Raw genomic sequence first — 26,822 nt, 5'->3', positions numbered from 1 at the left:
GCCAATTGCAACGTCCGGCAGTGCATCATGAATAATCACCGACAACCGTTTGTGAACTCACACGTATCTGTAACATGCTCCGCAAGTAGTTGTACGACCAGTGAAGATTTATTGATTTGTCCGAGGAATTTGCAACCTGTTTCGCCACGAAATTTTCTCCAAATTTCAAGTTTGTCTATTATTCTATATTTCCGCGAGAGTTTTTATATGACAAGAAAAAAAACCACGCGGGTACGCGGATCGATTTCACGACCGACTTTGTACAAAGAAAGCACGTTTTACGCGTTTTTCCATGCGTGTTTTCCGTACACGAAGCACCCTTTTCTATGACGATCGAGCGAGTCTGCGACAGCGCATGCGCGGAGTAAAGAAAAGACCACTTTTAAGTCCTAGGAGTTTAAAGAGATTTTTTTCTGTACTGCGCGCATGCGCTGTCGCTACCAAATCTGACATTACGCGACTCTAACCTCAATTTCGTACTTTGTGAAAAACGCGTAACATACTCTTGCTGTATTAAGAATCGTGTGCAACAAGAAGGCAACGGTCTTTTCGCCTCGCGTATTTTCAATATTCGTCTTCGGCCGACCTACGACTGATATTGCAAACTCACGCTCGGTCCGAAAAGACCTAGTTTGCCTCATTGTTGCACAATATATTTTTTCCTTCGAGTTTCAGGGGGGACGTCAAGGTCTTGAGGAGAGATCCTATCGCTCGGAAGTAATATGGAAGAGGCGTATATTCGTATGTTTTCATCGATGAAACCGGCACGCGATTTTCTTGCCGGCAAAACTGGAACGTGGTTTCGTGTGAGATTGAAGAACCTTCTGCTGGTTAGATTCGGTGTTTACATTGTTAGGTGAATTGAACCTTGATGAAAAAAAATTACCCTCACCTTCCCCCGAAGCATCGGAGGACATTGGTCTCGTTATTTAAATGAGGATTCGAATCAAGCCTCTTATCTGAAGCTGTAAACCTCCGTGACAATAAATAACATAGATTCGAGATCTGCGCAAGGCTATAAATGGGCGGTGTGCGCCTACAGTCAGGTGGTTGCTCGTCTCTTTCAGACTCAGTGTACTTCTACTGGTCTCGCACGTCGAACCCCCGGACTTGCAAAAACGTGGTCTTCTAACGGTCAAAACATTGGCAGATGAAAAAATAACGTACCCACAAATTCGCGTAGGGTAATCGATTGCAAATCTGAGCTCTGCTTGGAGAAAAATTGAAAATTTTTACACGCTGCGTACAGCAATCGAATAATAAATTATACGATATTAGTATAGTAGCTTTACATCAACGGAAAACTCGTTGGCCAATTGATACGGTTGCCTTTCCCTCAACTCTGTGAGCAGTTGTTGAGAATCACTGTGATAAAATTAACAACAAAGTAACGTTAATAATAATAACAACAACAACAAAACCAACAATAATAATAATAGAAACAATAACATACGTACGTAAGCTTAGATAAATTTGAAAAGTTGAACAATTTTGAGTAGTTCGAGAAAAAATAAACATCTACTGCACGGTAAAATAAAAGAAGTTTTGTGAATGTCCTGAGAGTTGATTATACTGTCAGTTGAATCGCTGGCGGATAGAAATACGAAAGGGATCCAATCCAGGCTGTTTGTGGTAAGTCACAGAATGTTGATATGATTAAGAGATCGATAATAAAATTGGTGAATAAATTGAGCACTAAGTGGTAATGCCTGCATATTTTTTTGATCATTTTCATTTTTGTTTTTCGCTTTACAGAATCCTATAAAGACCCGTTTAGCGGAAATTATGAGGTGATTATTACGTTTGAAATTATTATTTTGCATGACATTTGTACAGTTTCATTTATTTTCAAGCCATGTTGTATTTTTTTATTTTTTTTTATTTTCAATAATTGTGCTAGATCGATATTTTCAAATTCAATCATTGTTCCGAAAGGTTGTAAGCTTGCAATTTTTGAATACTTCAACGTTCTAATTAGTTTGAATGATGTGCTCAATTCGCTGATTTTCCTAATGAAAGACGTAAAATAGTTTGACGGCTGACCATCCGTATCGTCAGCCTTGTAGAGCATTCTACAATATTATGTGCAAAATTGACATTTGCAAGAAGAATTTTTTATCGACGTCGTAAAAGGAGAGATAGACAGTTGATTGTTCGAGACGGAGGAGTGATTTTGAGTTGGCATCGTACCGTAGAGTGATTTTATAATTCTTCTAGATTTATGGACGATACGCGACGCCATAGCCCGTATCTATGTAAGATAAGGGCTCGCAGACTACTGGTTTCCACTTTTGACAGATCATATGTAAACCAAGTCTCAAGGCTCGTTAACGACTCTTCGTGCCGTAATTATCGCATCCTCGTTTACACTAATTGTAGAATAATTTTCGTTTTACTACAGGTATGAATTATTTTTCTGCCTTATACATTTCAGTGAGAAATTGCAATTGACGATAGGGAAAAAGGTCATCTGTGGTACCGATGGAAAGTCTCTGCATTATCACCACCGTTTTACTCCAAATTTGATTTCGATCAAAAGATACTCGAACGCTGATCAGGGATAGATCAGAATGATTTTCTGAAATAAAAATTTGACAGAATTAATTGTGGATTCACTCCAACTCGCGGTGTCGAATTTCATAGCGAGACGTGGAATTGACGATACCGTTGAACAGTGATTTGTTATTTGCATTGTTAAAAATGGTTGTGAATTTACTACATATTTACTGTACAGAAGATTTATCAAACTTACAAATTCGATTGAGCGACGTGAATTACTATGTGTTTGTCTCAAATTTGCAATGAAAGTTTTTAATTTTACTAAAATTTATAGGAAAAACACGAAAAAGCCTTTTGAATTTCGTAAATTAGTCGTGCAGTAAATTGAATAAACAGTAAATATATGGTGAATTAACCCATACGTATCTGAATAAAACTTCCAATACAGTGTAGGAAGTTCCGTACAGAATTTTTTAACAGCGTGGCTTACACCCTGGCGCTGACCTATTCCTCACGGCATTTTGAAACATCACCTTCGACGTTAAGGCATCTAAGGCGAGACAACGCATCGATTTTGCACTCATATCACAGCCTTTCATTTCGTGACCCTGATAAAAATATCCCGAGTTGTTGTAAAATAGCAGGAAGTAAAGCGAAAGGTCAGGTCAGGCGTGCAGAAGGGAGGTTCAGAATGGAACAGGGCTAATTATAGCAAAATCAATTCCCGGCTAGTGTTTCTATACACAGGACTAACAGAGGGGGAATGAAAATCTCGCATCAAAGTTTCCACATTTTCAAAAGTACTTAATCTAGGCTCAACTAGTTGTCAAACGAATTTCCGAAATGGTGAATAAAATCCTCTGATCCTCGATTTTTACCGCAGGAATTTAACGATCCTGCGTCACAGCTTCCGAGGATTCTCGTACGAAAGCTCGCAAAGAAAATCGAAAATTTCACTAGCCGTGATGTTTTTATTTCCATTTTTTTCTATCGAACTGGAGACGTGGAAATCGACCAGTCGGTTGCCATGACGATGTTCTCCACCCACTTTTACCACCCTCTCAACCTTACTGATGTCATACTTGCGTAACGAAGCGGACTGCACGTATACCAAGACTCACTGCCCGCAAACCTTAAACGCAATCGGAATTTATCCTAGTCAATTTTTCCAACCACAAGGTTCGAAAAGGACGTTTGAACTAATTGACTCCCCGGAAATCGGCTGCCGGACACGATTGCCGGTTACTCCCAATCTCCTCCCTTCACTTCGGCTCTCCCTTGATAAATAGAATCGTTTTTACACCCCATTATTCTTTTTTCCCTGAAGGGTGTGGACGAAGGTGAAATTCCATTAGTGACCCTGAACGGGCAGCACTTTGCAAATGATCATTGCGTCTAAGGTGATTAGAGCTTACAATCAGTCACGGGCTTTTATTGGCCTAAAAGCTTTCAACGATAGAAATTGCGTATTGTAGTTAATGCACAGTCCTTGACTGTTTTCATATTTGTTCTATAAGCAAGACGATATGTCTCTGGTTAAAAAATGATAACAATTAAAATCACCAAATAACATATCACTTGTACCAAAATTTCTTCCAATTCCAACAATATTTAAACCGTTACCGTAACGACACCCGTTCTGCTGTAATTTTTTTTACCAACTATAAGTAATGAAATATTTCCCAGCGATGTAGGTAGTCGAATTATCGTAATGCAACGCGGCTAATCATCTTATATCTTAATGTGCCTTCTTCGGAGGAGTTTTTCATAGGCGTCGACACCGCATGAAGAGACGTAGCAAATCAATAACGACGTTGTGGTTGCAAAGGTCAGTCGGATGCACGTGCTGCACCTGTCGCTATTCGTTAATTTTTTCTCTCTACTTCTTCTCACGATCAAATTTTCTCGTAATAGACAAACAGAGGCGGAGTGATAGGTGCGTCAGAAACAGAGAGAGAGAAATCTATTTCCCACAATTACTCGCTACTTGTTTTCACCAGATAATTACAACCGCGCGTTTGATGCCAACTCGTAAATCGTTCCCAAGTTTGTACAATCCTGATTATCACACCTTGGAATAAATTTCGGCAATTATCTTCGTTAATGACGACAAACGGCCGTTTGTCTTATCGCCCGTACGAATCACGCCAACTAAATTCAGCCCACGCACGAAGTATCAAATGAATGACGCATTGGGTGGTTTTAAATTGAACAAATTTACGTAAAACGATAATGGAGAAAAGGGCAATCTTAATACGGTTTAAGCCATTCTCGTAAATTTTTTTTTCATTTTCATCAAACTGCACATATTTGCACAACATTTTCAACTTTTTATTCCATCCACGATACACCTAAGGATTTCGACTTCAGGGTCACGCACTCGTTCACCTATTTTTTTATTACGTATCTTGCTCATATTTACTCGACTCAATTTTTTTTCATGTCCTTTATATACGTATAAATGTATATATATTTTTCTTTTGCAATTTTTTCTTCTCCACAGCTTCTTCTCATTTTTCAGCTACAACGCAATTTTTACTCAACACACTGATTTAATCTTGTAAACCAGGTTATATTTTACATTATTCCTTTTTCAGCGAATTTTTTTTTTTCAGCAGCATATGTTTATTAATTTGGGTTTTATACTTTTACTCTTATTACTTATTTCTCCTATGGTTTCGCTCACGCACTGTCTGTACCGTACGCACTTTCCTGAACTCTTGCACGCCCCATTCTGCCAAGTTTCATTTGACATTGCCTCGATGGTGAGTAAAGAGTTTTTTTAATCTTAAGCTTGCAATTTGAATCGTTTTATTTGTATTTAAATATGCGCACTTTATTCTTCATAAATATCGTATATAATTACACGTGTAAGGAATTCCACGCTATTTTACCCAACGTTTAACCCTCAACTCATTCGATTTCGAGTTTGATTTTTCACGATGTAGCGTTACTCGAAGAACCCAAGATTTTGATGACTTTTTTTTAGATATCTCCTTCAAAACTGATATAAAAATAAAGTTGTCGCTTAAGGAAACGACGGAGCTACTTGCAGTTATGATTGCGAATATCGACAAAATTTTGTAAAATGAATATTAAACGCTTATAATCCACACATTTTGCAGTCGGTTGGGAAGGAAATTTTTTACTTCTAAAAATAAGCAGCTTAGTAATGACGATTGGCAAAAAAACTACTGAATTCAACAACTTACAATTAATGGGGAATATTTTTGTATTATTCCTTTTTTTTTTTTTATTGTAGGCAAAGAAATTATATTTCCTAAAGACTTTCTGAGTAAAAATGACCAAAAATAATCGATTTATTATATCAAACTCGATTCATCGACCGATTCGATTGTTTTTACACACAATCGGTTTTTGTTTTTTCCTCCCATGAACGATGCAATACAATATCATTTTATGTGATGAAAGTATCAATTATTATCATTATCTTGCTTACTGAGTACCTACACATTTGATATAATAAGTGAAAGATGTATGAATATTTTCACCAGAAATTGAAAAATAATCTGAAAGAAAATGTCTATTATCAAAACAAATATCCGCTATTAGGATTACCTTTCGTATTTACGAAATTTTGGTTTCAAATGCACGGTTCAAAAGAGATTAATTGATTAATTTTTACCGATTCAATCGAGTCGTGTTTGATTATTTTTCTGGACTCGAATATTCGATGCATCGATTATGTTTAGCTTAATCGTCACCTCTCAGGTATTTATTACGATGTCATGTAATTACGTTCACATTATTTGCTTTAGCATAAAGTTATAAATGTCTGAATTTTCGGTACGTTTAGATTAACCACTTTTTGTGAGGTCTTAAAATTTCTGTCGCCAGCTACGGCAGAAGTTTCCCTGATTTTTTGCAAAAGTGAAAGGTGTGCTACGTGGGAGAAAATGAAGTTTCATAATTTTTTATTGGAAAAAAGTTCAATTTCGACAGTTGAACTGAGTTTTTTACGTTCATGGAAATAGCTGTTCAAAGGCGACAACTTTATTGTTATATGACTTTTAACCATATGATGTAGATTGCAAGCTACAGGCTAGAAACTGTGACGTTTGAAATGCTGAAGAAAAAGATATTTCTTGCTTGAAGATGGAAGATGGAGGTTACATTTTGACAGAAATCGTGGCTTCTTATTGCATGTCATGCTAGATAACACAAAGAACTCAATCTCGAAATCGAAAAGTCTGGGTCGGTCGTATCGTGGAATAACACGTCTTCCTGATCAGATTGGTTTTTCTAGGGCACGGCGCGTCAAGAAGTGTGTATGCTGAAGCAGCCAGGTGTCTCGAACTGCGACAAGGCCCAATCGCAGGGCCTTATGGTAGGTGACGAAGTCCTGCGTGTACTGGCAATAAAGATACACGGCCTGAAAGGCTGGCCGCGGCGTTGGTCCCACTGAAACGGAGCCACAATCATCTAAAACCATGGCTGACAAGAATCAAAACTTCATATCGGAATCGGCGAATCCACCTTTAGTCGAGACGACCCAAAACGGACTGTACAAGGGCAACAACAATGCTGGTTTGCCCGGTGGTGCGAGGAAAGAGGGACTGTACACGAAGAAAGATGGCGGCGGTGGGGGTCACGGCTATGCTTCAAGGCACGCGAACATGGTTAAGGACTCTTATCTGTCGAAGTCGACGGAGGAGAAAATATGGAACAACAACGCCGAGTACTCGGGAGAAAAGGGCTTTGCCCCAATCGTCGGCTGGCAGAACGACAGCCCGACCGTATTTCCGAGCTCCCCGGTAAGAGGCCTAGAAAAAATGGTGTCAGCGGGGGGATTGGACGGCGAGAATCAGAGCTCGACGTCCAGGAGCTCGGGCATCCTTCAGGATAGCGGTCGGACCGAGGACCTGCTCTTTCCCTCGACGCCTGCCTTGACCATCGACCCGAGCGCTGAATCCTTGGGGCTCGACCAGGACTCGGAGAACAAGCCAACCCTCCTGAGTCCCGGAACCGATAGCACCGAGGATCGGGTGCCACCGACGCCGACGCAGAGCTTCACTGCTTCGCCGAACCTGACAGTGGGACCGAGTCCAACGGGCCCTCAGAGCCCCGAGGACGGCGAGAAGACGAAGGGGGTTGAGAAAACGCAGGGAATCCTGGTGCACAGGAAGTACTCGGAGCCGGAAACGACGGTGACCGGGAACCCTGGGTACCTTGACTACGATCCGGGGGACTTCGACTCCATAGACGACTCGGAGAGTATTTTGGAAATATACGACGAAGATGGGGACGCGGTGCAGACCAAGTCGAAGATCCCAGACGGGGGCTGGGGCTGGGTCGTCGTGGTTGCGTCGCTACTGATATCCATGGCCGCCGATGGTATCTCCTTCAGCTTTGGCCTTCTCTACATCGAGTTTCTCCACGAGTTTGAGGCGTCGAAAGCAAAGACAGCCTGGATCGGCTCGCTCTTCATGGCAGTGCCGCTTCTTACCGGGCCGATAATGTCCGCCCTGGTGGACAGATACGGGTGCAGGCGGATGACCATCCTGGGTGGCTTCATTGCTGGGATAGGATTTGTTCTGAGCTCATTTTCTCAGTCCATCGAGGTAATGTACTTGACATTCGGGGTGCTGGCGGGCGTCGGTCTGGGTTTGTGTTACGTAACAGCGGTCGTGAGCATCGCCTATTGGTTCGACAAGAAGCGCACTTTAGCGGTAGGTTTAGGGGCCTGCGGTACCGGTATCGGGACCTTCGTCTACGCTCCCTTGACCACCTTCCTAATTCGAGAGTACGGATGGCGTGGGACCACTCTTCTGCTCTCGGGAACCTTCTTTAACCTCATTGTATGCGGCGCCGTCATGCGGGATCCAGAGTGGTGGATCGAGGAACAGCGGAAACAGGGGACCATGGGATCTCCCAAGAAGTCAACGGGTTGGTCTGAACTCGGCGGCTCATCCGGCAGCCCCGTGGATGATTTTCCCGGCGTCGACGAGCTCAGGAAGCTCCTCAAGAGCGGTCAGGCGCCCGAATATCTTCTCCAGAGCCTCAGCACCACAACTCAGGCCCAGCCGAATGCTCGGGGTGGAAATTTCAGAAGCGTCGTCAACCTGCCGACCTTCGTGCGTCAGAGTGAGAAGGTGGGCTTCTTTTCCCCGTCTCATCGTCGTCGGGATATCATACCAATCATGTCTGATCACGTTTTTAGGTACCGCTCGAAGTCCTCGAATCACTTTCGGGGAATTCAAGACTCTACAACGTTATACTGGAGAACTATCCAAGTCTCTTATTGTGCCGAAGTTTTTCTGATAAGAAGCTGATCGATTCCAACGGCGAAGTTTCCAACACCAATAAGACTGGCGTCACGATGTCCATGAGGTTACATACCTGGTCTGATATCTGCATCCTGCACAATTTTTTATTTTCGCTAACACTGTTTTACTAATCTCGACATTCCAGGTAACGACTGAACGCTTCTTACGTTTTCTTTGGATTTTTATTTGGTTATGCACACTTTTTTTGGGCCCCCTAAATGCGTTTCGAGTCTTCTGCGATTTTTAATTCAGCACGCATAACTAACGTACTAACCGTCACTATGGCTGAGCTAAATTACCCTATATCATGGTTTACCTGTTTCTGCAAAAACTGCATCGCTAGTAAGAACAAGCACATTAAGTAGTTATTTAGCCTTGTTTAGTAAATTGCACGTCAGTAAATCGATACTCTAGATGAACTTCCATTTTGAGTATCAAGTAAGCAGCATACTTCTCATTCCTCTGAAAAGGATCAAGCAAGCTACGGAAAGAGCGAAGCCCGTTGCACCGACCAAGGACTCTCGTTCCGGATCCACGCATGCGTCAACAAAGTTATTGGCAACTCGACGAATGTCCAGGAAAGATTTGGAAGAGACGAACCCGTTACTTGCCAAGGAACTTGCACATGCGGTGAGAAAAAGAGTCGAGTTTGGTACTGCCAAGTGCAATCCCTCACCTTTTCACTCCCTCATTCCGATTCCAATTTTTCTCCAGATGGCTGAGGCTGAGAAAGCGAAAACGCACTCGAGGCACCACCTGCCAGGATTTGGTGGTACGGTCGTGAGAACGGACTCGATTCCGTGGCTGCGTCGGCAGTTCAACACCAATACTCATTACTTCAAAGACATTCGGGTGCACAGGAATTCGGTAATGTACAGAGGGGCGGTGTTGAATTTGCACAAGTACAGATTGCGGGCCAGCAGCTGTCCCGACATTTACAGAAACAGTATGACGACGCTTGCCAAAGAGAACGAAGAGGTTCGTAGACATGCGAAACGGATGTTCACCAAGAAATATCCGTCCTCTATCGGGAAACCAATTTTTACCGTTTCAGAAATGGTACGGTGAGCTGCTTGAGCTCCTCAAGGGAATGATGGACTTCTCGATGTTCTTGGAATTGCACTTTCTCATGCTCTCCTTGTCGACTATCCTCCTTTTCACATGGTTCATTGTGCCTTATTTCTACCTTGCCGATCACCTCACGAGAAACGGTTACACCGAAGACGATGCCGCGAAATTGCTCAGCATAATCGGTATCACGAATACTATCGGAATGGTGAGTGCACTCGTCACCCGGCAGGTATAACTCAATTGTCGAGATGTCGTTTATCATTTGAGTGATTAATGCCGGCGACATAATGTTAACGGATGAGAAATTTGTTACTTGGAATTGTTCTGTGCGAAACCTATACCCACGTGTGTCCTTAAAAACCTCGAGATCAGGACAAGGTCAAAACAAGAACCAGATGCCACATGGAATTGTGAAAAACGAGTCGACCGAGTGTACTTGGATTCCGTTTGGTTCTTCCTCAACCCTCGTCTTATGTTTGCAGATTGGTCTTGGATGGGCCGGTGATCAGCCTTGGATGAACGTCAGTAAAACATACACCTGGTGCCTAATCGCCTGCGGTATAATGACGATACTGATGTCGATATGCACCGCGTACTACTGGCTACTCGTTGTCATATGCGCGGCGTTCGGTCTCTTCTTCGCGAGTAATTTCAGCTTCACGCCGGTTATACTGGTCGAGCTGATACCTCTTGAGAGATTCACCACCGCTTATGGTCTCAGTCTGTTGTGTCAGGGGATCGGGAACCTATTAGGACCGCCGTTGGCTGGTCTCATTTTCGATATCACTGAATCTTGGCACTTGTCATTTCTCTTGGCTGGTTCATGGATCATAGTTTCAGGGGTTCTCATGGGCGTCATACCCTGCACGAAAAATAGACGAATCTGGGGCAAGGGTCCGGTAGAAATGGATAGGGAAAGAGACCCCGAAGCCTAAAGGTCACTTCTGTATTTCCATGAAGTCTGACGGTAGCAAAATCTCGAACCCATCGCCAATTTTACAACACTCGCACTTACAGGGGATGATTTGAACTGAAAAATCGTGATCAGATTTTCCATTCCTATTTATTCAATCCTGTATCGTTCTTCAGAGGGGGTGAATTTCAGTCGTGATCTCATACGGTGTCTTGACGGTAAGACTTGATAGTAAGCATGCACCAAAAAATCGAATAAAAAATCAACATTAGCTCATTTATATTATTGGTTAAAGAATAAATGAATTATTTCAGGCCTGCTGCAAAAGGTCAATCGATATGTAAATAAAATAGGAGTGGTTTAGAACGGGGCATATTAGTATATATTACTATTGATAGATTTTATTATATCAAATTCTTGATTGGTTGTAAATATTTCGTTTTACTATTTTACAACTCAATCGGCCTATACTCATGTGTCTTAACCTCTGATCGGTAATTTCCGATTATACAATAAGCATCGATCAATTATCATTATACATTTCTTACAATTTCTTATCTTGTGTTTCATTGAAAAAAAATTTCACGTCTGCGCGGATACATAGAGATATATACATATAACATTTGAGTGAGTGTTAATTAATTTAAGTACATGTTAACGTTGAACGGTGTAACTTTTTTTGTACATGCCTTTATCTGGCAATCAATTAAAGAAAGTGATTTTTTCCTCTTCGAAACGGTGCAAACGAGAACTGATCCAATTATACGCTTATAGCGATACCGAAATACAGTAATAATTAAAATAGAAGAGGATACGAAAGGGAGTGAATAATGCATCTGCCTTCGATCTATTGAATCATATATATATATATATATATATGTATATATATGTATTTAAATATTACCTATACATTGTACACGTATAATTATATTGTATTTCATATACACAAATTTCGATCTATACATATTTCAATCTTATACCGTGAAAAGAATCTTCCATTCCGGAACAGATAATTTTTTAAATAGCAAATTATTTCTAAAAGCTCGTTTAAGGGGTCTGGAGATGAATAGTTTTTCGAATCTTCATTTATTTAGCTTCTATACGTACATTATATTAAAGTGTCGTTGATACATGTTCCATTTTCGTCTTTTTAAACAGACTAGAATTATAAATAAAGTTTTTGAAACCTTACAAACGTTATGCCTTCGAAAGGAAGAAAAAAAAACAGTATAAAATATAATAAAAACTAAAATCACTATAACAAAATTCAATCTGTTCATTAATTAATCAATCAACGGCGAACAGATTGTTCATTTAATATCCAAGCATAATGTTTTATTTCAAAACTCGTTCAATTCCTTAATTTACCTCGTATGTACTCAATGCTGTCGATAAGGTATCATTGCCAAATAATGTCCATATTCAGCTCGAGAATATACACAAGGCTTAGGTTGTGAGGTTATAAGTTTCCTGTACGTAATGGATTATCCATAATCAGAGTTTCGCCCAGCGTTGCTTCTAAAACAGGTTGTGTATTTCATTCCAAACAGATTGACATAAACTGTGTAGTTATACCTATATAATGTATTAAATGTATTGCCGAAACAATTTTGCCATAAATTTTATGCATAAATATAGCAATTTGTCGGCATGTTGTCACCAAAAAAAGTGACGTGTTATTAACTAATTAAAAAAGAAATAAAATAAAAAATAATCAAAAATAATGATGACCAAATAAAAGTTGAAATTCATCATATATTTACCATGTGAAATGAGTCAAATAATCTGTGCAATAACGTGTATAACAATATTGCATCTGTGAATAAAATATCACACATATACTAACTATTATGACGATAGAATTGGTATATATAAATTACAACCATGAATCTTGAATATTGTAAAAAACTGCATTACACAATTACAGTTTTAGGATTTTTCGCTGATCCCATTCATAATGTTTATCGACCAGCGGCACCTGCAGCGTTGATAATTTTTCTTATAGGTATACTCATTAAAAAATTGTATAATTCCCATTATTGTACTATACGGTGTAAAACTTACGCGATTATAGTCACGTATAAAAAACGATTGTTTTCTCAATTTTTATTTCTATTCGTAAACTTAACGTAGGTACTACCGTGCCAGTATCCAATTTATATACTTATACAACAATAACAACCTCCTGAAGACAGATTTTAAATTATCCCAATTTCTGGTGTGTAAGAAAAAAGTGGTGCTTCGCTTCACGTTACAACTCACAGCCTTGTAGCTCAGTACCAATTGTAAATTCGAAAATGGAAGATTCCACATGCGGAAGCAAGAATTAATATCGACGGTGCAGGGATCGTTTGAACCCGTTTTTGACCCGTCACTCAAGATCGGTTATCCCCATCCTAATTCCTAACTGACCATTCTTTGACCTAATACCCCGGAGATGTGGTAGGACTCGCTGAACCCAGCGGACTGGCTGGACTTGGACTTCGACTCCTGCTCGGTGTCCTGGGAACTCCAACGGTGACTGCCAACTCTTGGACGCTCCTCCGGAAGGCCTTTGTGATGAGGAAATGGTGCGGCCCGATCATCGCGTCGCCAATAACTCCCAGTCGAACTCCCCCACCGTGTCTGTGCAGCGTAACCGACATACCTGCGAATGGCGTGATAACGTCAATAGATCAGCAATGGAAACGAATCCCAAATGTAACTCCGGTGATCGCTTACTGCAGTATCCTTGAGGAGGTCGCCAGTACATGGCGGCGTCGACGCCTTCGACGGGAAGATCGCCGTCCACGTGGGTCAGGGAGAGGGAGTACCTCCTCGTGAGGTAAAGCAGAGCTAGTTTGAGGAGGATCGAAGGTACGTAACATGAGACCAAACCGGTCGACGATTCGGCGGCTGAAATGGCGTAGGTGGCTTTTTGTTTGGACCTGGCCTTGTGGACGTTCTCCTGAATCACCTGTTCGATAATCGAGAATTCAGCTGTACTTCTCGTCATTTCGTAAAATCGATAGCGATCCTTACCTGCAACGTCTCGAGCGGATTGTCATCGAGGAGAGGTGTCTTGGTGGGAAGTCCGAGGCACAGGACACCTCTGGTCTCCTGATTCCTGAGGAAGAGAGCTCTCTGACTGACGAACTTTGCTGTGACCAGTATTTCCGCCGGTGTTTGTAGTCCCGACTGTTTGAAGTACTCCTTGAAGGACGCAGCGGTTGCAGCGAGGAGAATCTCCGCCTCGGATGCTCCGGTCACGCTTGATATTTTGCTGATCGTTTCGATCTCCACCTCCTCGGACCACGCAACGATTTTTCTACCGCATAGTGATATCGTCTGCAAGTGATTCGTCTCCGAGGACTTGAAGAAGAGCTCTTCCAGAATGAGCTTCGGGGCTGTTACAACGATCGCGGCTATCGATGTGAGCTCAGCGATCGTCTGGAACACCAGCGGCAGGTAGCAGGCCAACACCGATGTCAGGGTGTCGGGGTGAAAGTGCTTTTGCGACGAACGCAGAGCGTTCAGTTCTCGGATGAGGAGGATGGGCGTCTTCAGGATGAACGTCACGCATATGTACCACATCCAGTGGATGCTTGAGTAGAAGATTTCTACGGGATTAACGACGTTCATGAAAGCCCAGAAGATAACCGAGGTCCGGAAGTTTCTCTTCGAGGCTTCTCGTCGCAGGATGGCGAAGACCTCGATGAAACGGAAGCCGTCGACCTTCTTGTAGCACCTGGTGACCTCCTTGACCGTCGATACCCACACTATCACCCCGATTTTCACGCATTGGAAGCCGCCAATCGACTTCTTCAGTATCGCCGGATTCTCGGCCGGGTCGTTGTTACAGAGAAACTCGTTCCAGTAGTTGCTGAAACTCTCAGTGAGCATTTGGTGCAAACGGGGCAAGGCTGATGGCTCGGAGTAGAGATTTGTGAGGGGAGAATCGCTCTCCTGGTACTCCCAATTTTCCGAAGAGTATTTCAGCGGCAAGAAATCGGCCAAGGTCAGGTGCTCGCGTCTCAGTATCAGATGGTGAACTCTAACGATGCAGACCTTCGTTTCTTCGCCGTTCAGGAAACAGGTCGCGACGAATACTTGCCAGGGTGAGAAATTTGGCGAGAGAAACTTCGACGTCACGTCGTTGACAAACTCCTGTTCAAACAAATTCATTAAATCTCGGATTTCGCAATTAAAAACTTCGCTCGTCGCTCACCTGTAAATTCGACTCTGTGATCGGTCTGCCTTTGAACGAACACGAAGCATTTATCAAGTGATTCTCGACCCTGAACTCGTCGACTTGTCTCCAACCGTAAAATCCCCACATTTTTCGCAGAACCGATCGCAGCATGGGTCTCGTTGACGTGAGCTGCAGAAGGTGGCTTCTAACTCCGTCTGTGATGGACTTTCCTTGCAACAGCAGCGTGTAAATACCCTAAGCAGGCAGTTCGATTATTCATTCGATTAATTATTAATCAGGTTAAATCATGTGCTGGAATATCAATAATTCACGGTATGTACTTTGTTCAAAAGTGAGATGAACCGGAGTTCATCCAGGTTTCGTTACCTGATTTCTTCCCTGGTCCAGAATTCCTCTGACGGATACTTCCTCGACGATTGTCCAGTTCGGATATCTCCACTTGACAAACCGTAGCCAGCTCTTCCTCGACCATTTTGAAACTGTACGGTATAGGAATGAAATGGTCACAAAGTTTGAAATTTGAGGCAGTATGAGATTTGAGAATTAATTGGTTTAATTAACTAATATTCAGAGTATTTATACACTGTTTACATAAGTTTATAACGAGCAATTAATAATTCTGCATACAGTAATAGAATGAAGATAAGCGTTTTGAAATTATAATTTAGCGGTATCTTTTCTTGGATTCGACCATTTGACCTGGATTATCGATTATTATGTTACAAGTTGATGAAAGTGGTACAAAGTTCTGTTGTCAGTTTAATATACAGTGTCGGAAATGTCCTAGATAAAACCTTTGATCAGGTTTTAAAATTCACGGAAGGTAAATTGAATCTTTTTCAGTGGTTTTCTAAAATCATTTCTCGTTTCTTATATAGATACGAGTTGAGGAGGTCAGATAAAATGTAGATTAATTTGTTCACTTACAAGGATAGTAAATTAGGATCGGTATTGCGACGGCAACTGATATGAAAAATCCAACCGCGGTGTAAAAGAAGAACCGGAAACCCAGGAAATCTAGAAGATTGAACGAGGCCGTGGCCATGACGAAGTGCAGAACAGTCGATAACCCTCTTTTTCTTCCGAACTTCCGGTAGCTTAAGAGAAAAAAAGAAACAAACAAACAACAACCATCAACGATCACACTCAAAGTTGGAACGAGTCAATAAATAATTATCTAATGGCATTGCAATTCAGGCAAGCGACTGGCACAGACTGAAGCGACATGCATTCGATGGTGACCCTCGATCTTGCCCTCACTTACCCGCCTATCTGGAATGTGTATAAATACAAGTACAGACATATATTTGGATAACGAGCGATAACATTATATTATACTTCTGCCACGATAAACGGTCCGTAAGACAAAAAATGTCCGTCCGGGTAGCTGAACGGTCATTAATGGCAAATGTCTATAATTATAAACGATACTTATGGTCTCTGTAATTGTAACGCATGTGCATGTAGGCTGTAATTCACACGTTGTTAACCCCGAGGAGCGTTGGAGGAGCTTTGGAAGAAACTTGCAATTTTTTGGAAAAGAGACGAAGAACGAAAAGAATATAATACGTACGACGTTAATTGATACGATAGTAAGTCATGCCAAGCGATGCTCGAGTATAGTGTGTTAAGTAAGAGATAAGTGTGCGCATACTTACATCACCGCCATGCCCCCGAATTTGATTTGTATTTTTACTTCTTCTTTCATACATGCGAGACTTTTATCGGCCAATGAGAAACCGCTTCAGGCATAATTGACAAGCTTTGAGAGAGTGCGGACGAATAGCACGAGGTAAAACACGACCAGTATGACTTTGAGTACACACGGGCTTTTCCCTGTCGGTACAATTTCGTTTTGTCCACTCATCGCTGGAATTCAGATAAGACTGTGAGGAGAGAAAGTGAGGATAAAAAGAAGAAGAAGAAAAAGAAGAAATGAAATGTCACGATAAACGTCTCCGGTCACTGTCAGCCCTCTACCGTATATATAATTGCATGTTTAGATTCTCCTTGTAAATACGAGCACAATGTGGTAGAGATAACGAGAGTTGACGGGTCAGCCAAACATGAATATTTGTCATACACAATAAAGGTCGGGCACGTAATTCAACAACACGCTTATATGGATTTAGACCGTGGCGGTACGAGGTTCTTGGTATTTGAAAATTATTAAACGTACCTTGGTCACGAACTTATCAAACGATACGAGGTTCGATATTCCAACCACTACATGGGTTTGGTTCTCGCTGCCGCGCTGGTCGTGAACACCGACCAAATTACAACTGCCTACGGTGATTACGGGTGATCATTATTACGGTAAAATTGGTAACGGTGTCTTATGGAGATTATTAGTTGTGCAGCGTGTGCCACTCATCCTTCGGCATGCTCGCGAGTTTGTCGAAAGGAGGCTACTACCATTACCGAAGTGACTTGTCTTCAGAATTATTCACTTTTCGAACAAACCGTGCATCACTGAACCGAGTTGATCTCTTTCCAAAACTTGAACGTTTCCAAAGATTATCAGGATTATTGCATCGTTTAAACACCGTTGAAGTATTCTCCAGTAGTAAAGTGCAAGGATCCAAGTATCGCCAGCTGTTCACGGTGCTGACAGTGAGGTACAAGGTACGTGTACATATGTAAGAAGCTTCTCAAACTTGCGCCTGTGATACGATTTAATTACGGAAAACCAACTGCAGGCTTGTCATTGTTCCAGATTCGACGCAACGGACTTTGAAGCAATTGACATGCGTGCATGTTTCTTCAACCGCGGTATGCATCATCAGCTGTTTAAATCCAGCATTGCGTGTACCAACTACGTAGGAACGAGGAGTGACATTGTAGAAATACATGCAGCTTAACCGTCCGTTGTACTGGGTGAGTCTGCACGGATTGCAGGCATAAAGGTCAGTGCCACGATGTTTTCCATTTTCTTCAGTACACGCAGCGATTTCCTATCGCGAGCATCGCAGTTCAACGGTTGAAACAAGCGTAACAAAAATGGAAATCCTGAAATGAAAAAGTCGCTAGGACGTTACTTCTTGCTGCAAGTCCAACGGCTTTGAAGCGGCGATTTCAAAATTTCGAACGATGATGCAGATGTTTTTCTCTTTGCTTTATTTCGTAGTTACCATACGCAAACGTCATTTGAACGTACGGTATTCTTTATTTTTCTTTTTCACTGCATCGTCACGTGGCTGTCGAATGAGAGATATCGAGCTGTCTTGAATCGGGCAATCCTCACACGATATTATAAATCCAGCGCGTAGGAGACGAGGAAAAAGCTGATATCGGGGGATACGCGTATCAAGGGTCAGCTATTTCTTATTTTAAGGCCATGTGGCAATCCTGCCATTACCGACTGAGCAGACTTGCCCGTTTTCTTCCTATATTAAATTAACAAATGAAAGGAAAGGGTTCAAATTTCGACGGTTCATCGCTCTTTCGTATCGGAATTCAGGTTACTCATATCCCGAAAATCGTAAAGAATAGACCATCTTTTATGTACGAAATTATTGTAATTCCTAGTTTTCGTCTAGCGGCAACAATACTGTTTGAAAACAGTGTCAAGATGGCTCATTTTACTCCTCATTCCTTACGTAATTGCGCAAAGTATCTCAGCTTTGCACTTTTTCACCACTGAACTACGGAAAATGTGAAAATAGTAACACGTGTCTGAAAACCACACATTTTTTGACGAGTTTGGGACATGAGTAGCCTTCCTGAATTCCTCTATGTAAGAGTGATGCATAGTCGAAATTCTAACCCTTTCATTTCATTCGTTAATTAAATATCCGAAGAAACGGGTGAGTTTGCTCGGTCGGTAAGGGTAGGACTGCTACACGACCTTAATCCGAAACTGCGAAGAGCTGTTCAGTGTCGTTGCCACACGAGTTCCCCGTTTTTATTGTCTTTCTTTCCCTCTGCGTTATATATACTAGTATTGCATGTAATAGGGATTCGGGATTATCAATATACATAGAAGTAGCGGCAAAGTTCACTCATGACGTGATTACCAGAGCAATAGAAACGCTTTTGTAATTTATTTACAGTAACTATCTTCGAACAAACTCTCTGCTCTCTGCCAACGAGCCACTTTAGTCACGTTCGCAGGTCTTGTACTTAAAATTAATTTTCATACGTTTATAGACCCTTATAGTTTGTAGGTATTTTGGTTTTTATTGATCGAAATTGAGGAGGATGGCGAGCGCTTCTCAGGGGAAGGCGGCGAGAGGGGTAAGTCTATGCTTATACACGGACCTGAACGACGGTTCTCAACTCTGTTCTCAACTAATAGAAAAAGAAAACAAGAAAGAAAAAACATATTCAAAGTCAAGGTTTTCGACAAATTACTTATGTGATATGCATCGTTTGTCATCCAATCACTTTTTTCAAGTGAACAAAATGATACAATTCCGAGATAGTATTTTACGAGCATTTGCTCTAGGATTGTACGTACAGGCAAAGATTTACATACTTTACGAACATCTTCTTTTAGAGTACTATTTACCATTTGGATAGTTTTTCATTGAGATGCCTGTACATTTTTTTTTGTCTGTGATTTTGACGGTAAGCGGCATTCGCAGCATAGTCCGTCACGTTCCGCCGTAAACGCTCTTGTATAAAAAGTTCAACTTCAATTATCAAGTACTCGGAATCTATCTGTCTGAGGTTTTCCACAACAACGTAATTAATATTGATCAATATTGTGTAAAAAATTGAGTCGATCGACTACATTCCAATTTTCCTCATCAACATCCTTAATCGTCATTGATTTCGGTTTCAGAACCACAGAATTATTACCAGCGGTATTCTGCAGCGATGAAGACAAGTAACGCGTAAGTCGTGGGTTTTCGTGAAGTTTAATTTTGAGAAACAATTTATTTACACTTACCTGAGCATTGTTGTGTTTATAATTACATGGGCAAACATGCGTGTACGTAATTGGGTGAATTTGAAACAGTTTATTTGATAAAAATGATCCAGCATTAGAAAACTTGTGTATGTATACTAGAGATTTAGTGCTTACCGCAAGGTTGAAGGGTTGAAATTAACTGACTATAAACTAAATAATGACAAGTGTTATATTAATTATGTATATAAAGTATACATATGTATTCAATTCGGGGTGTTCGAACCAATTACTTATGATTCATGAATATTCGATTCCCTTGAATTAACGTTATTAATAAGCATATCTTCACCGTTCGCTCTTTTTATGATTTAGCATCACAGTTGTTAGATGGAAAATTCTAAAATCTGACAATATTCGTGTATCACGTATTGCTGATAATGTATTGTCACTTTATTTTATCTGTAACTCCATTGCCAGTAAAAATAACTCAACGTGTTTCAGACTTATAGAGCACAGGTATATAAAGATTTAAGATTATAAAGACGTTTCTCAATTTAACGCTTATTTTGGATTTACAACTCGAATTGCGCCACATCAATCACCAGGATGCATGCAATATAATAAATCAATCTTGATATCGAATATCTACGTCAAATTGACAAATATTTTCAATGTAAAGATGAATTCACCATCCCCTCTGCAGATGTAGAGCTTGCTCACTTTGAACGTAACCTTACCGATTAATGGAGCCAATCAAGTATTGACTAACAAATGTTTTGGGTATTTTTTCATCCCACACCTATAAGTGACAACGATTGGTAACGTGGCTTGTTTTGTGGACTACTATTTATAGTCATATTCCGGTCGATTTATTCCTACCTTATTAAATATTAATTATTATTAATTATTAATAGACATTAAAATGTTCAGTAAAACGTGAATTCATTATTCATTGAGTATTAAATACACTATATATTGTCTTTCTTCTTAAATACAAGCAACAAACATTACATTTACTAAGATATTATTATTGAGCAAATCATGCACTATTAACACCTCTTTTTAAAGAAAATTTGTCATTATTTTCAAGCAGACGGTGTATTAGCTTTGAGCACGCACTTCACTTCGAATTTCCTGTGATAGCTAACGCTTACCTGAAACGTCTACTGCTATAAGGTGACTAATATACTTGAATGGCCCCTTAATGGAGAAATTCGACTTTTAGCCGTGAATGACAATGTTCGAAATCGCCATGAATCTTGAAACGACAATCCACAGATTGACCCAGTATTTCATTCAAGGTATATTACAGACTTGGTATAATTGATAAGGTGAACCGATATGTGTTCTATTTGTAACAGTTGATATCTGGTTTAAAATTTTGGCATGAAAATAATGCACATTTATTTCTTCAAGAATTGATATGTATGCTTGTCCACTGCATTGATACGTGTACGAATAATCAGCCATATTCACAAAACTCGGCATTCGCATCCCGCTACTTAACATCGATTTCTGCAATTTCTTCAAAAATTTCCAACACACCTAACATGTTGTTGTACATACGTGCAATTTCTTTCGCATTGCTTATAAAAGTAACACTTACAGTTTTCCTTCAAAATACTTTCCCGCAGTGACTGTAGACTTTGGGACAATGTTTTTGAGCAATAACGGCATAAGGAGCCTGACTACCGACGTTGATTTTTTCGTCCTTGCTTAGCTTGTTCCATACGTGAATGACGAGGGAATCCTCGAGCATTTTGAACGTCGAGTTTCTGTCCGTCTCGTCGAAGTAGCGTTTCCATTTCTTGTAATGGATCGGGTAGAAGGTCGATGGCGGATAGACGGTGAAACCATGGCACCGAACCGTCGTCATATCTCGAGCCTGAGAAGAGAAGTAAGAAACAAACAACGTAAGTGTAACCCGTCAACTTGCCCACAACTCTTGCTTCGGAATTCATCGATCGAATAACTCTCACGTATTTGGTAGCGCAGAGCTTTTGGAGGATCCTCGTTATCACCCCAGGACCGTTATTGCCCCACACGTCACCCCGGAAGTTGGTCTTCAGGTCCCGCAGACAAGCGTCAGCCATCCTTCGACCCAAGCTCGATTTCTCGAAGCCCAAAACACCGGCAGCCACATCTTCCCAGTCTTCGGCACCAGCGAAATTCGTCAGGTGTTCCAGACTCCTGGGAAAAGAGAGGTCGGGATAAGTGTCGATACAAGGAGGTCTTGACGTGGTGCAAAAGTACAGTTAAAACGCTCTGCGATTCGTCGATTTATCGTATGTTTCGATACATTTTTGTTTTTAGTATTAATTCGTTCCCCCCAAGCAGTCATCCCGTGGTTTATGATACTTTGGAAGGATGCTTGATAAATAAATCTCATCCTGTTAGTTTACATCGAAATGTATCATTAATTGACTAATCGCAGAGCCCTGATTTACACCAAGTACATTGTTACAAATAAAACTTGAATACGATCGAGGGGTAATTCGTTCCCGAAATTGCATCTCACGATGTAAAATCAGGGAAATTTCTCGAAATCTGCTGCTGAAGACGCGCGAATTCGTATTGTACAACGAAATCGCAAGACATAAAGAAATCACGTGCAGGCACCAATCGGGAGTGAATAACCTCTCGCTAATAATACTGTAGCGAATACGCGAATACAGATACTCAAGTCAGAAATAACACAGAGTCGGAGAAGCTCTCGGTGATCTTCGAGACTCACGATGTGACGACGACGTCGAGGTCGAGGTAAATCCCACCGTATTTCCAGAGGGTGAGGTACCTCAGTATGTCCGACATGTGACTCCTGGGCCATCGACTTGTCTTAAGAACGTCCGTGGCGTACCATTCCTCGATCGGGGTTCCCTTCGTGTACCTCTCCATGGAAATGTGTCGTATCCTGACGTTCTCGTAGCTCGTCAACTGCCTGACTATCTCTTTAGAGGCGTTCGAGAACTTTACCGGACTTACGAAGAGCAGGTAAACCGTCGTCTTCGGGTTCATCATCGCCGCCGATTCGACGGCGCAAGCTTGACGGGCGTTTAGGATGGCGCCTTCCTCCCCGAAGCAAGACGTCTCGTGGAAGAATATCCGTCTTTCCGAAATCGTACCTGAAACGTATCTAAGATCACTTTCGAATGTCGATCGTCGGTTATCCTGAAACCGCTCTGAGCAGACCTTAGATTTTTTGAAAACACTGCTACCGATGTGTTTTTTTTTTGCATTTCAAAACGAGTCAATCCATCATATATTTGTATAAAAGAAAATTAAAACGTATAAAAAATTCGTTGGACTAATTGAACAAAAAATAATTAAATATTATATATGTAAAAAAGTTTCCATGCATGTATGAAATAAAAAATTTCTTTTTTTTTCTCAACAAACACATATCTCTAAGTAAATGAGTGTTTCTTTTTTCGGTTTATGGATACATCTCATTTGTCTGTTGTTGCAATTGCAGTGAAAGAATTTTCGTTGATTGCAATAAGGGATTTGAGTCATTCGCAAATTTTTACCAGATCATAAATGTGTGCAACCTGTTGGAATGTTAGTGAAGATTGACTTAACCGTTCGTTATTTTTATTTTTTTTTAATTCACTCAATTCGTGTGCTAGCTAAAAAATTTAAACGATTCTTTATGCTCAGTGTCCCGAGTTCTTCTCACCTTCTTCGGATTCGAATTGCTCGATCGAGTCGATCGTCGAGGACTCTTCGTAGCAGGATACGTCGCGTTCCTGAGCGTATCCCAAGAAGGGTGTAACCCTTTGTATCATGTCACTGTCGCTCGATATCACTAGGATGAAGAGGAATACCACACTGGCGAATCCGAGCACGAGCCGTTTCCTCATTTTCGTAAATCTTATCGATAAAACCTTGTTAAGAAACTTTCCTTCAGTCTTCATCGCGCAATGATATTACCAACGATGTTATGAATGCAGTTCACATCTGAATTCGGGTACCTTGTATTTTTCCTTTTTTTCAATTCCTTTTCACTTCTCTCGTCAAGTCCCAACCAACGAATTCATTTTATGTTTCATCATATCTCCTCGGTCGAATCGACACGATCCTTGATATTTTCGTGACCCCTGGTATTATCGCTGAGATTTTATAATAAACAACTTTGCCTGATAATATTACTACAACGTATTGTACTGGTACTAAAAAATAGTGTATGAAATATGTTAACACTAAGCATTTTTTACTTTTTGCAGCTAAAGCATCTCAAATGGTATATCTCAACCAAATATGAGCTCTTAATACTGATTTTTTTTGCATCTTCCATTTAAATAAAACGTAAAAATAAAACCGGAACATTTTTGAATTTTTTCTACCACGTAAACGGCTCGACTTAGTAAATATTTAAATACAGATTCTTATAGCAAATTCTACGCTCTGTAAAAAAATACTGAGATAGAATTTTCCCAACTCCAACCGATTAAGAGATATTCGCCTGTAAACATTGAGTCAATTCGAATATCTCTTAATCGGTTAGAGTTAGGGAAATTCTATCTCGGTGCTTTTTTATAGAGTGTGAAATTTCCTATAAGAATCTGTAATTAGATAGCTTATGAGTAAAAAATATTCCGCTTTTCCTTACGTATTATTTAAATGGAAAATGGAAAGAACAAAATCGGCACCTCTAAATATCAATATTAAGAGCTCATATTTGGCTGAGATATTCGATTTGAGATGCTCTACCGAAATTTTTGTGATTATTTGAAAAACATGTATTTTTTTTTTTGGCACACTCTGGCGTGCATTCAATTGTTTGTAGTATTGGTGCGTGTGGCATCGATGCGTACTTCTATACAGCCTCGGAATGGGATGAATATCAACACTGCAGTTTTTTTTTTTTTTTATACCTGAGATCGTTCTCGTCACGGACAAAGAGACTTGATAGTACACGAATATTGTCATTGATCAATAAGTTAGAGAATGGTGTGGATGATATTCAACTAATTACCTGAAGTTTAGTGAATGAAAAATCCATAGACGAGAAGGTACATAAAATCAGAACAAATCTCATTTTTCAAACGAAAAATTTGATCTTTTTATTGTATAACGAACCGATTTTCAAATTTCAAACGGAGTCTTAAAGAAGTCGTATTAGATCATCGGAAAAACAGATTGCCGCGTTACGTCCTCCAGACCTCAGATTCATTTCCTACACTCTACGGCTATCTTATACCCCGAATCTTCTTCTTATCATCACCTTATCATATCGCATCAGCAAAAAGCACCCTCTATTCCTAAACTTCGACTAGCCAGTCCCTTTCATCCTTTCCCCCCATATATTCTCACTCTCAAGTCATCTTGCATCCGGCCAACATCTAAACTAACTTCTCTTCCCTTATCGTCCTCCACATATACTCATTGTACTCTCCTTATCTTTTACAATAAATCAATTACACACTCAAACATTGGACTCCTCGGTACTAGTTCCTCTCATTTCCTTTTATCATCATTCGTTCGTGCGCGTATTCGACCAGATGCCTATTCAGAATGGGCCGTAATAAAGTTACTGTTGGCTCGGATGCGGTTACCGATAACCGCTCGACGTGATAACAACACTAGTTCCGTAAAAATCTTTTTTATGTTTTACTGAAACGTTGTGTTTATTTGTGTTCAGGAAACCGTAAAAACAAAATATGCAAAAATTCAATAACAATGTATGAGGAATTGACTTTCGACCGTGAATATAACCACATACATTATTTTCAGGGTTTATATATGCGTGAGTTTCGCGCCCGGAAAACAGGTCGATTCATTTGTTTGTTTGTTTATTTATTTTAATTTTTTGTTCTCACGTGGATATTGCTTATTGACAGCTCATGCACAGTCCAAAAATAATGCATGCGAATATTTGCGCTCAGATTATGGGATAATACGTAAATCGGATTGATTCCCGATAAATACTGCACAGAATCATCATCTACCGCCACTTCTCCTAACTGGAGGCTACTTACAGAACATCTAACTAACTTTGTAAACCGATAACGTCACTCCCTAGCTTTGGAGCTTTTTTCAAACTTGTCCTAGGGTGGACAATATCCAGGCGAGTCAGTTTTTCAAGGATTAATGTTTCTTGATTTGAATAATTAACAGTAATTTCACAGACGAACACCGCACTCCAGATTATTCATGCTGCAGTCCAGGTTTTATCGCAGATAGAGCCACGATTACGTTTGATCGAAAAAGACACGACGATACGAGCTTCGCCCTATTATCCGCACGGCGATATCCAACCTGATTAGCCGAATAACGAAAGCAGAACGAGCCGGTTTCGATTTGGTCGCGGCGTTTAAAGGTTCTGCGATTAAAACGAAAAGCGGTGCTGCGCTCGGTCGATCATGTAGAGAAATCACGATTTGTTGAAATACATCCGATTGACCCGGCTGCACATTTAGGGGTTTGAAACGCCCACTTTTTGCCCGACCGACAAAATAAAAAAAAAAAAAACAAACAAACAAAATGTATCAAACGACAATACGATCGACGCTCCCGACGAGCTGACAAGTCGCGTTTCTCTGTCGAGCTGATTCTCGACGACTCCTTCCAACGGCGACGGGGTCGAACATTCATGGAGCGCATGCGTCGCGTTTAATAATTCAGAACAAAGCCTGTACCTCCGGTACAAGTTCTCCGGTAGATTCTAAGACTACCCTATTTTTCAGGGTCGAAATTCCCGCTCGTCGCCGACGTCGTCAGCTATATGAGCCACCGGTAAACTCCTCGGTAACGACCCATTTTAATTTCCAAATTTCTTGCCCGTGCCTCTGGTCCTCGTGTCTCTTCCGCTGTCCTCCGCTCTCCTCCAGCATCCGCCTCTTCTCCCGTTTATTGATCAGCATCCGCAACACCCGAGGGGTCGCTTCTCGCTTCCAAGTTATGCAGGCCTTTCTGCCATTAGAGCGGTTTGATTGCGTTATACAGGGTAGAGGCACCCTGTATTGCTTTTACGGTAAGACTAAATCGACCCGATTGCCAAAATTC

The 26,822-nt window shown here is 40.8% G+C and overlaps 3 protein-coding genes and 1 long non-coding RNA gene across 21 annotated transcripts; 2 read left to right on the top strand and 2 right to left on the bottom strand.

Annotated features, from left to right (window-relative positions):
- The first annotated feature begins 1,013 nt into the window (after positions 1 to 1,013).
- Positions 1,014 to 12,422, top strand: LOC124211142 (uncharacterized). Of its 3 annotated transcripts, none has more exons than XM_046609912.2 (8): positions 1,014 to 1,632; positions 1,756 to 1,790; positions 6,767 to 8,612; positions 8,681 to 8,862; positions 9,257 to 9,416; positions 9,501 to 9,764; positions 9,841 to 10,062; positions 10,340 to 12,422. In XM_046609912.2, the coding sequence occupies exons 3-8, from the start codon at positions 6,951 to 6,953 to the stop codon at positions 10,790 to 10,792; spliced, it is 2,943 nt and encodes a 980-aa protein (XP_046465868.1). In that variant the 5' UTR covers positions 1,014 to 1,632; positions 1,756 to 1,790; positions 6,767 to 6,950; the 3' UTR covers positions 10,793 to 12,422. The 3 variants fall into 3 exon arrangements, with proteins under 3 accessions (XP_046465868.1, XP_046465869.1, XP_046465870.1); XM_046609914.2 differs by having other exon boundaries at positions 1,018 to 1,632; positions 8,681 to 8,850; XM_046609913.2 differs by lacking the exon at positions 1,756 to 1,790.
- LOC124211143 (uncharacterized) lies at positions 11,838 to 17,437 on the bottom strand. Of its 3 annotated transcripts, none has more exons than XM_046609915.2 (8): positions 17,142 to 17,437; positions 16,621 to 16,848; positions 15,890 to 16,059; positions 15,329 to 15,441; positions 14,978 to 15,196; positions 13,792 to 14,916; positions 13,492 to 13,726; positions 11,838 to 13,417 (listed from the first exon to the last, which is right to left on the bottom strand). In XM_046609915.2, exons 2-8 carry the CDS (start codon positions 16,668 to 16,670, stop codon positions 13,194 to 13,196), a joined length of 2,136 nt encoding a protein of 711 aa, XP_046465871.1. In that variant the 5' UTR covers positions 16,671 to 16,848; positions 17,142 to 17,437; the 3' UTR covers positions 11,838 to 13,193. The 3 variants fall into 3 exon arrangements, with proteins under 3 accessions (XP_046465871.1, XP_046465872.1, XP_046465874.1); XM_046609916.2 differs by having other exon boundaries at positions 16,621 to 16,831; XM_046609918.2 differs by lacking the exon at positions 16,621 to 16,848.
- Positions 17,438 to 17,451: 14 nt separating this feature from the next.
- Positions 17,452 to 22,640, top strand: LOC124211146 (uncharacterized). Of its 3 annotated transcripts, XR_011176479.1 has the most exons (5): positions 17,452 to 17,587; positions 17,679 to 19,198; positions 19,749 to 21,730; positions 21,813 to 22,021; positions 22,517 to 22,640. It is a non-coding gene; the product is annotated as an uncharacterized lncRNA (long non-coding RNA). The 3 variants fall into 3 exon arrangements; XR_011176478.1 differs by having other exon boundaries at positions 17,679 to 17,868; positions 21,813 to 22,630; XR_006881398.2 differs by having other exon boundaries at positions 21,813 to 22,630.
- LOC124211144 (lactosylceramide 4-alpha-galactosyltransferase) lies at positions 19,912 to 26,285 on the bottom strand. Of its 12 annotated transcripts, none has more exons than XM_046609928.2 (5): positions 23,789 to 26,285; positions 23,494 to 23,701; positions 22,552 to 22,939; positions 21,797 to 22,007; positions 19,912 to 21,702 (listed from the first exon to the last, which is right to left on the bottom strand). In XM_046609928.2, exons 2-5 carry the CDS (start codon positions 23,675 to 23,677, stop codon positions 21,433 to 21,435), a joined length of 1,053 nt encoding a protein of 350 aa, XP_046465884.1. In that variant the 5' UTR covers positions 23,678 to 23,701; positions 23,789 to 26,285; the 3' UTR covers positions 19,912 to 21,432. The 12 variants fall into 12 exon arrangements, with proteins under 12 accessions (XP_046465884.1, XP_046465885.1, XP_068989883.1 ...); XM_046609929.2 differs by having other exon boundaries at positions 23,494 to 23,687; XM_069133782.1 differs by having other exon boundaries at positions 23,494 to 23,986; positions 24,793 to 26,285.
- Positions 26,286 to 26,822: the final 537 nt, after the last annotated feature.

The sequence above is a fragment of the Neodiprion pinetum genome, chromosome 2, assembly GCF_021155775.2.
Source record: "Neodiprion pinetum isolate iyNeoPine1 chromosome 2, iyNeoPine1.2, whole genome shotgun sequence".
Taxonomy (NCBI): domain Eukaryota; kingdom Metazoa; phylum Arthropoda; class Insecta; order Hymenoptera; family Diprionidae; genus Neodiprion; species Neodiprion pinetum.
Note: the sequence above shows the minus strand (reverse complement) of the source record. Positions and strands in the feature narration are given on the sequence as shown.

Excerpts from the sequence above, each read along its gene's own strand:
- LOC124211142 (XM_046609913.2), top strand. The coding sequence starts at position 6,951 with ATGGCTGACAAGAATCAAAACTTCATATCGGAATCGGCGAATCCACCT. Across the intron at positions 9,417-9,500 it reads CCAAGGAACTTGCACATGCG|ATGGCTGAGGCTGAGAAAGC; the intron begins GTGAGAAAAAGA and ends ATTTTTCTCCAG. Across the intron at positions 10,063-10,339 it reads TCACGAATACTATCGGAATG|ATTGGTCTTGGATGGGCCGG; the intron begins GTGAGTGCACTC and ends TTATGTTTGCAG.
- LOC124211143 (XM_046609915.2), bottom strand. The coding sequence starts at position 16,670 with ATGAAAGAAGAAGTAAAAATACAAATCAAATTCGGGGGCATGGCGGTG. Across the intron at positions 15,197-15,328 it reads TGGACCAGGGAAGAAATCAG|GGTATTTACACGCTGCTGTT; the intron begins GTAACGAAACCT and ends CTGCCTGCTTAG. Across the intron at positions 13,727-13,791 it reads ATCCGCTCGAGACGTTGCAG|GTGATTCAGGAGAACGTCCA; the intron begins GTAAGGATCGCT and ends ATTATCGAACAG.
- LOC124211144 (XM_046609919.2), bottom strand. The coding sequence starts at position 23,731 with ATGAAGACTGAAGGAAAGTTTCTTAACAAGGTTTTATCGATAAGATTT. Across the intron at positions 22,008-22,551 it reads CTCGACGTCGTCGTCACATC|GAGTCTGGAACACCTGACGA; the intron begins GTGAGTCTCGAA and ends CTCTTTTCCCAG. Across the intron at positions 21,703-21,796 it reads AGCTCTGCGCTACCAAATAC|GCTCGAGATATGACGACGGT; the intron begins GTGAGAGTTATT and ends TTCTCTTCTCAG.